Source organism: Dufourea novaeangliae, unplaced genomic scaffold (genome assembly GCF_001272555.1).
Source record: "Dufourea novaeangliae isolate 0120121106 unplaced genomic scaffold, ASM127255v1 scaffold24, whole genome shotgun sequence".
NCBI lineage: Eukaryota > Metazoa > Arthropoda > Insecta > Hymenoptera > Halictidae > Dufourea > Dufourea novaeangliae.
The window spans coordinates 1,647,404-1,657,689 of record NW_015373905.1 but is presented as its reverse complement, the minus strand read 5'-3'; the positions used below and the strand labels follow the sequence as shown (position 1 = coordinate 1,657,689).

Here is a 10,286-nt window from a genome sequence, read left to right as displayed (position 1 = left end):
ATGGATGGCTGGACCGTCGGCACTGCAGGCTATCCTACCGGCTCACGCAGGTGCTCACCGGGCACGGATGCTTCGGGTGGTACCTGCAGAGGGTTGGAGCCGAGGCAACGGCAGAGTGCCACCAGTGCAGCGCGGAGGTTGACTCCGCGCAGCACGTGTTGGAGGAGTGCCTGGCCTTTGCCAGGGAGAGGTGGGCGCTCCGTTTAGAGATAGCGGGAGACCTCTCGCTCCCGGCCGCGGTTGCGGCCATGGTGGGGAGCGAGAGGTCGTGGAGGGCGGTGTCCTTCTTCTGTGAGACCGTCATCTCGCGGAAGGAGGACGACGAGCGGGACCGCAAGGCGCGCGATCCCGCTCATCGAGAGAGGAGGAGAGCGAGGCGTGGTCGGGGTCGGGGCCGTGGAGCCCGCACAGCCGGCCCCGACGACGCCGGTGGGGGGGCAGACAGATTCCCCCCCCCCCCGTAGGCGTCTCCTCGCTCTCCGGCAGGCGAGGCCTGCGTGTATGGGCGGACGCGTGTGTGGACATCGGGAACCGGAGCTTCGTCTCCTGTGGCTCCCGCCTTCGCGCGCGCGTCCGCCGGGGCCGCTGATGCAGTCGGGGTGGGGTCCCCGGCTGCATTCAAAGCGACCCGGTAGTGTCGGCGTCGGAGTGCAGTCCTCTGACGCTGGCGGAGTAGTGAAGGGGGATGACCGGGGTATCGGTCACCTCTGGGGGGCGTTCGATCGCCCCCACGGAACGGGCTCTCCGATAAGGGGAGCACAGGCGCGGCGGTGGGTTCATACGACATCCCGCCACCGCCGAGTTCCGCCCGAGAAGGCTGCCGCGGGGGTTTTAGTGGGTGAGAGTCCCACCCCAGGACTCCGAGGTGTGCATAATGCATTTCCCCCGCGAAAAAAAAAAAAAGCTATAGGAGATAATCGAAGGAACGGAATATCCTTTCCCATATCAACATGGAAAGAGCTGTTACGAACAAAAGCGGACATTCAACGATTGTTGCTGACCACATCATCGCTACACGAAATCAAGTCAGTATGTTTAACAATATAAAATGCATAAAACTTACCGATTCTGTTACTTCTATATTCATTACCGAAAACACTATGTATAGAATATACGATTTCGAGTATTGCATAGATCATATGTACTCATCGTTGTCGGAGAACATTCTTATGATTAAATGCATGTTCGAAAAATTGGTTGAAATTGTGTAAGTAGCGCGTACGAACGTTCATGTGAATATAATGACGTCCTATGAATATTTTGAAAAGAACAGTTTCTTCGATTGTGAACTATTGGCTCTGTGTTTAAACACAATCATGTACAAAGCGTATTGATAAAAAAACTGAAGAGCATGTACCTATCGTATTTCTTAACAAAACTTATACTTATCCCTGATGTCGCGTGACGTGACCGGCTGCGTTAAGTGGAGATGACGACACGTTTCGACGTGTCGATGCATGATCTTTCTCACCGCCATTCCTCCTACTACGTCATCATCGTCGCTTTATCATCGCTGCTCGTGCGCGAACCTACACGCGGTATGTTATCGCCTGCCGCTGTAACTTGAGATGATGCGTGTCGGGACACGATCTCCCCACACCACAGTTCCTATTTCGTCGCTTATGAAACTCAATCAAGGTCTGGTCTGACTTATGTATGCACGAGTGAAATTGCATAATATTAAAATAATTCGTCATTTTATTAAAACTAACTTTCCGTGGTGAAATCAGGTTAGATCTGGCTTATGTACACTTGCAATAGCGTTATAATGCCCAAACTTCGTTATAATTCGACGTTGCAGTCGGATTTGATCTGTTATGGGTACACTTGCAAACGCGTAATAATTCCAATAGTCGGGTTTGATCTGTTATAGGTACGAGTGCAATAGCATAATAATTCCAAAATTCGTTGTGATTCCAAAAATTCCATCAAGGTCAGGCCTGTGTCATCTACGCGTGTAATAGCGTGAGAAGTTTTCGTTGCATTTCTGGGTTATGTCTGTGGTATAGAGAGGCCTCCTATGTACTCTATTGGAGCACCGGTGCTCCCTCCTTATCCTTGGGGACAGGGGGTGGTAGATTGACAGGGGTAAATAGACGGAGGGGGGCTCCTGAAGTATTCGGGACATAGGTAGATAAAGTTACGGGGTTTAGATAGGCGATCTAACTCTCTCTCGGCGAAGTCGTTACGACGTAGGCATCCCCATTTGTACAGACCCGGTCTGTGGGAGAAGGCAAGAGTGAGCTGGTCCTCACCTTTGGAGATGAAGGATGTGATTCCCCGACGTTTATACTCCATAGCTAATACCTTAGGTAGTTATGGGGCGTCCTAGTTATTCTCCGCCCCCTGGAACGAGAACCTTCGTGTCTTCATGTGGCCCGGGCCTAAAAAAGTTGGACCGGTGGGAGCTACCCCCCCCCCCCAGAGAAGAGCCCTCCCTCAAAGACCAGAGGCAGGGCAAGGGTGGGGCTGGTCGCAGTGTGTGGTGAAATCCCGCATTGACCGTCTCCGCTCCCAGCGGACGCGGTGCATCTTGTCAAAGTTTTCCCCCGTAAAAAAATGGTAGGGCGGCAGATCAAGGGGATTTTTCCATTTTGGGATAATGGAAGAATGTCCAGATGGATCCGACACCTTATTAGCATGTTTTAGTCGGTCGGAGAAGTCTGGAGGCTCCGAGAATCACGCCCTCTGGCCTCCACGTGGCGTTGCCTGGGATCCTGTCTGTAGATTCGACTCTGGTCTGGATGCGAAAAGGAGGGTGACCTTTTTGTTTCAGATACGGGATGAACGACGGCACGAACGAGAGAAGAGGGAGAATAGTGGATCATCAGAAGGAGAGGAGGACAAAATAGGACATGTATAACCTAACCCAGACCCCGAGCGCCGGGACAAGGACAGGCTAGTGTCGAGCCCGTAATCTCCACAAGTGACCGGGATCGACACCTCCGGAGGCATCATATCCGCAAGGATAGGTATGGTACGATACGGAATGAGAGTGTCCTGTCAGGCGGGCATGTGATTGCCATGAACTCGGGACATGCAAACCGTTTGTGAATGGAGGGGCGTTGTTGGGATGTTTTAGATCCAAAATACCCAGACACTGAAACTATCCCTCAGTCCCCGTACAAGGATGCAGTCGAGCCGTAGGACCTATGGAATCCAGACGGAGGGAGTCATTGGTCACCCTACCGTTGGGATCGGAAGGCCACACTCGATGAGCAGCTGGACATTGGTGCTGGTGATCAAGGACGGGAGGTCGCACAACAACCTGGAAGGACAATGCGTATGGACCATCTAGGTAAGGAAACAAGCAACAGACGACAGGATTGATCACCTGGGTCAGAGAGATAGGGAGAGGGAGGGGTCATAATAGAAACTCTTTCCGGGATACAATGACATAATCTAATCTAATCTAATCTAGGTCTGTGGTATGTCCACGTGCAATTGCGTAATATTTCCGTTGGAGTCGGGTTTGATCTGTTATAGGTACGAATGCAATAGCATAATAATTCCAAAAATTCTATCAAGGACACATCTGGCTTGTGTACGAGTGCAATACTGTTATCAGCGACATTTCCGTTGGATCCGCGGTCCAGAATCGGCCTAGTATAACTACTATTGTCAGCCATACCAATGAGTGACCCATCGTAGCTTTTACGTCAAACTCTGTATTACGACTGACCCACCTAAGTATTTATGATATATTAAAGCTGTAGGAGCGTTGGAAAAAATGAGGGCCCAATCGGCATTTGAACCTACGACTCCCGGCGCCGAAAACCGAGATTCTATAGTATTCTACACGATTCTACATGGAGTCCTCCCATTTTCCAATGATGTTATTTACTCCTTCTTGTTGGGGATGGAGGTCCCGATTCCACAAAGCTTTCATGCCTGTCAACGGCAATGGATGCTTTGTAAATTTGCTTGGCGTGTAATGTCTATATAGGCCTATTTGATTTTTATATTGAAATCTGCCGTAACAAAAGGGTCAACGATACCCGGCTTTTTTAATTTAAGCAGATTCTGCGTTGAAAATTCATCGCGTTTCTATTCAAAAAATCAGTGTATGGCTGAAATTACCAATTGCCGCATCTAATACAATTAGGTGTGTAGATTTGTATTAGGAAAAAAGTGGGGAAATATGGTGTATTTAAACTTTAGCGTCATATTATTCAGAGTATGTGTGATCAATTACTCAAACATTGGTCTTAAAGCATGTATAATAAAAACTTCGATGTGCTGTAAACATTAGGTAGGGTGATCAATAACTGGGAAATGACTGAATTATAATTGAGTTAGAATAAGTTTAATGGCATGTAAAGATGTGTAATGGATTAATATCTAAATAAATAAATGTATTTATAATCGTGCCTGACGACCGTCCTCACCTTTCCGGTGGTAGACAGAGACGAGTGTAATTTTCGGCGGCGATCTTTACTAACGTGAGTACCGTGACTAAAAAGCACAGAGCTTCGAGTGTCCATTCAAATCGGCATGTGCTCAATGACCCTTCGTGTCCGGCCAAAATCACGATCACAGACACTGGAATCACCAAGCCTGTCACTAATAGGTCTGCCAACGCGACGTTCACCAGAAATGCATTCCCTATAACATGAAAGTTGAATGTCGAATAAGGTAATCGAAATAACTATTCAAAGTTATAAATTATTATTGTTAATATATATAAGCATTTATTGTTACCCTTAGGGTTACAATTTATACAAATTATACATATCCTATTCTTAATCCTACGCCTTATCTATAATTTCTAATTTTAAATCGCTCATCTCTATATATTGTTGCGTGGACGCGGCATGACTTCCGAATAAATAAAGGCAATATTAATAAAAAGGAAGAATTATTTATTTGGAGAGGAGGAGTACTTATCTTAACACGTCCTTTCTATTCTATAGTTGTATCACGACTCTACTCTGTCTCTGTTTGGGCGTTGTTACCAAAACGACGTCGCTAACCTGAAGTCTCTCGCTTTAACATTATACAATACGTGCTACCTATCGGGTAACACGTAACACTTCCCCCCTCCTCCTCTTTTAAGACTCAAATACATTTACAATTTAACATATAACACTCTATATAACATAAATAATTCTTTTTCATGAAGAAACAGGCCTTTGGTTTCGTGGGAATAATTATTGATAGTAAAATTATCGTGGACCCATCAAAACCAAAAACTAACCTGACATTCGCCCAAAAAACATTTTCTGCCCCAGGGAAAATCACGGTTTAAAAACCTGGGGAGGCTCGCGGCCAACAAAACAATCTAACAATTTATAATAACAATAATAATCAATCTTGAGGACTTGCATAACAATTTTCATTGTCTTCAAAAGTATCCGTCCTCAAGGAAAAATACTTCTCTGCTTCGTCAAAGAAATCCTTTTCCATTTTCCCAAACAGTAACTTGTCTTTTTCGACATCTCTGAAAAGAAAAGAGGACAGAAAAACAGCAAGAAAAGAGCATAAATATGCCTAACTACGGTTACAGTCACTACCATGTATCATTCACAGTGTACTTCGATTGAGACGGCTGCTAAAGTCGGCTTTGCTTAACAACAACCGTAGCCAAAACCATCTCAATCCTCCTCCCGTTCGTCGTTCTGACCTGGTTACATCCTTCCCAGATAGAATGCGGGGAGTAAGTACATTTACATTCATACTTCAAAAGTTCTCCGGTCATTTCCATCTTGCACAAAGCTAGGATCAATGACACATCTTCGTAGCAGAACGCTTCGACACCCATTCCCTTCCATCCTTCCGCCGAGCCTGCGAAACGAAGTGGGGAATCCTAACTACCTAACTCTTTATAATGTAACTAATTATTTATAAACATTCACCCATTCAACATTTTGTCTTATATTCTGCTAACCTGTTAACATGAACTACTTTATATTTGCTTCTTGGATTCCTACGAATCCTGCAAACAACATCATTCAATCTGTTAACAATAAAATAAGGTCCTTCCCAAGTAGATTGTAACTTTGGACATTTGCCCTTAACTCTGTGAGGTTGATAAAACCACACTAATTCTCCTTCACGGAATAACCTTTCTTTCATTTTAGAATCATGATACTGTTTAATTCTTTGTGATGAAATTTTTAACCGTGTTCGAATAAATCTATGAATAGAATCCATCCTGTCCTTCAAGTTAGAAGTAAAATTATCAAAATTATTCGTATAGTCACTTGGGAGCCTTCCTTTAGATAAATCCAAAGGTAAAGAAATCTCTTGACCATATAACATCATAGATGGAGATAATTTTAAAGTTTCATGTTGGGCCGATCTGTAAGCCAAAAGAAACAAAGGAACTAATTCATCCCAATCTTTTTGATGATCCGAAAGAAACATTGAAAGATACTGTAAAATAGTTCTATTTAATCTTTCTACTAGACCGTCTGATTGAGGATGTAATGGAGTCGTTCTAGTTTTTCTAATGCCTCATAAAACCATAACCTCTTTAAAAATATTTGATTCGAACATACGGCCTTGATCAGAATGAATTTCTTGAGGGACTCCATGACGACTCACTATATGTGTGATAAAGGCCTCAGCGACTGTTTTTGTTTGATAGTTAGGTAGAGAAATTATTTCCGGCCAACGCGTAAAATAATCAGAAACGACTAACATGAAACGATTTCCCGAAAATGATCTAGGAAGGGGTCCTAAAATATCCATAGCTACTCGTTCAAAAGGAAAACCGACATTATAAATTTGTAGTAACCCTTTTCCTCGGTCACGTGGTCCTTTCCTAGATATACAAACATTACAATAATTACACCATTCTTCTACATCCCTAATACAATTAACCCAGTAAAATCGATTCCTAATCTTAGCTAATGTTTTATTCACGCCGAAATGGCCTCCTGAAAGAGAGTTATGAGCTTCCTGTAGAATCATATCCTTTTTATCCATTGGTACGATAAGTTGCCAAATTATTTTCCGTCCATCAGAAGATTCCCATTTTTTATATAAAAGTCCACTCTTAATCTGAAGAGAATCCCAAATAGAACAATAAAATTTAATTTCTGGGGACAAAGGTGATAATGACTCTTTAGAAGGCTTTTTATCAGACATTTTACTACTCAATATTAGTTTTAAATTAGGATTTTTCTCTTGAGAAGAGATCCAATCCTGAACATCAAACAATTCCCATTGTGTACGAAAAACTGTAATCTCTTCAACTTGTGATAGTTTCTCTTTATTCTCAACATTAACACAATGTTTACAACTAATTTCTAAACAAGGTCTTCTAGACAACGCATCAGCATTAGAATGAAATTTTCCGTTTCGACGTGCGATCTCAAAATCATATTGTTGAAGACGTTCAATCCACCTTGCTATTTAACCCTCTGGGTTTTTAAACGATAGTAACCACCTCAAAGTTGCATGATCTGTTCGTACTATAAATTTCCTTCCATATAAATAATGATGAAAATGTTCTATAGCCTTTATAATTGCTAATGAATATCGTCTAGTAATGCAATAATTCTTTTCTACCTTATTCAAAGATTTATTGAAATACGCAACTACTCTTTCAATATTATCTTGTACTTGAGATAAAACTGCCCCTATACCAATATTTGAAGCATCTGTATCTAAGATAAAAGATTCATGTGGAGAAGGGAAAGCTAAAATCGGAGTCGAAGTTAAACAATTCTTCAATTTTTCGAAAGCTTCTTCCAGCATAAATGGCACTCTCTTTTTTTCTCTTTCCTTTATATGCGCCGATACTCAGAATTGATGTTTTCTTTTCCTTTTGCCAAATAGAAAAAGAAATGTGTATTTTTAACAACTCTTCAAAGTCCGATTCTTCTTCCTTCGAACTTAGATCCAGCAGAGCTCGCACACGTTTTGCACGACACTACTCTTAAACTGACGGTAGATGCAGTGTGGTTCAAAAATGTTCATACACACAGCATAAGATAGTATAGCACAGCTTCGCTTCGATGGATATCCTACAAATTGTATAGCGTAATTTAGCATAGCTTTCCGGTGGATCCCTTGCTTTAATCCTCCGTGCACGGTGCCGGAGTCACACGTTCGCGAGTGCGACACACACACAGGGATGAAGCTGTCGTGTAATTCGGGAACTGTTCGACGATTGACATTCTATGAAAACGGCAGGGTTAAGACGCCCTAGAAGTATTGACTTATGTCTTCGGCTCACTCTATTTCCTTTATTACTTGCTGTCCGTCCTTCTAGTTGACAAAACATCTACAATGTTGGAAATGGCTTCGAGCTCAAGCCACCGTGACTTTGTGTTAGTAAATTATCGATGTGAGTCAGAAATCATCCGGCTTCGGACGTCCCGGGAGTCCAGTACACGGAAGGTTAAGCACGAAGGCGCGAACAGAATTGTCCAGTGATAGTCAGACACGCCAAAAAAATGGTACCAGGCGAATTTTCTTCCGTATGCATTATTTATAGCTACAGAATACCAGCAGCGTTGTTCAGAAACTAAATAAACAATTGTTAACTCAACTATAGGATACACGATTTTTGTTGAACTATAATATCTTTCAGCTTTATTATCATGTCACTCTTTCACGACAGACACCGTATGCACCTAAGGTAAATAGTTCCAAGCTTAGACATAGGGTAAATTCGTGAGTTGCCCCACCTTAAATCAAATCGATATCAATGCCTCAGAATGAAAGTAATAATTTAAAAATTGTACGCTAATTCAGAAAAAGTGGGAAACATTCCTTTTAGTATAATATTTGCTGAAAAGTGAATACAAAACTGAAGTGATGACATTTGGTCATCTCTCCCGAGATTATGGGACTCGTGTTTTCGGAAAAGACCTCACACATGATTGTTCAAGAAAATGTAACGCTTGACTCGCATGTGATCGGCTGCGTGACATCCCCACCATCTGTTCCTGCCTTATACAAAGGGGTCAAGGTAATAAAGAACGACAGTGCTACTCTAAATCTTGCGCATACATTTACTTATGTATATGTATGCGCCCATCTCGTTACGACGCACGTTATTTTGATTCAAGCATAATAGTTACAATTATCATAAACTTTTACCAATCTTACGAGAGCTATCGAGCTAATCGAAGTGTTTTTTAAATATCCTATCATTTAATTGTGTCTTCGAGACGAGCTTTGTTCATTTTTTTGTGAGTCACAAAAAGATCCCCGTCAGAAAAATCTAACAACGAAGTAAAATTATACTGTTCTACAAATTTGAAGTTTTTTTCTACCTTATAACCGTTCAGATGCGTTTCTGATAGGTCTTTATGAGCTAAATACGAATAGGAAACTGTTTCTCTCCAGCACGTCCAGTTTCTGCAAAAATCAATTTTAAAAAAATTGCAAATTTCTAACTTCAGAGGTGTGTTGTGCTTTTACAGTCATAGTTATTCAGTTTCTTTTAGCACGAAATAATTATCGGGACTCTCCTGAACAAAATTATGTAAATTGTTATTATAGTATTGTTATATCCCGCGTTGCGGTCGTTAGTTTATTAATAATTACGGGTCTTGGCTATTTTAAGGTACTAAAGCACGCCCTGTCTATGGGAATGATAAGAATGGGAGGGATAAGAAATCACTCTCGTTCTTGATAACATCAGAGATATATTCTAGCAATCAAATAAATAAAAGTTATAAATAAAACTTAACATGCCAATGATGATGCAGATGAATGAGTTCGTTGGCGCTTTCGGTCGGCTCGGTCAGGATTTCGTCTCCTTGATAGGGAGGAAGACTCGCTGACCCTCGGAGCCGTTGCACAGGGTCTATGCACTGGGGGATACGTTATCCCCGTCTCGGACGTTACACTTCGTGGTCCGGTGTCTTAGAAGACTCGCCTGCTAGGCTGCGCGTAATCACAAGGTCGCGTCGCAAAAAGGTAGAGAGAACGTCGCGAACAACTCGAAACCGAACAGTTGAGTGACCGCTATCACTCATCTCGCTGCCGTGTGTAAATGATGGAGCGAAGCGTGATTGTCGAAGAAGGAACGAACGAACTCGCCGATGAAAAATAAAACAAGAGCCGAAAAAGACTCCGAAAACGTCCCTGGTTTCGAACAATCTTTTTATGGGTTCTCCCCCCTTCCTTTATTGGAAAACATCAAAGATTCGGAGTAGCAGCAGGTTATCGTTCGTGATCATCGTGTCGTCGAGGCAGTCGAGGCGCTTCTCTTCCACGTGTCGCTGAATTGACGGTTCTCGTTCATTCCTCCGCGAGTGAAGGTGATGAGGAGAAATGTGCAACGGAAAGAAGTTCTGACATTATCGAATGTAACAGTATTGTTT

At 42.8% G+C, this 10,286-nt stretch overlaps 1 protein-coding gene across 1 annotated transcript in view; it reads right to left on the bottom strand.

The window, feature by feature from the left end:
• Positions 1–10,286, bottom strand: part of LOC107193782 (histamine H2 receptor-like) — a 61,549-nt gene that overhangs the window by 24,810 nt on the left and 26,453 nt on the right. Inside the window, exon 2 of the mRNA XM_015583286.1 lies at positions 4,389–4,605. Coding sequence (XP_015438772.1) covers positions 4,389–4,605 — 217 coding nt within the window. The remainder of the gene's footprint in view (positions 1–4,388; positions 4,606–10,286) is intronic.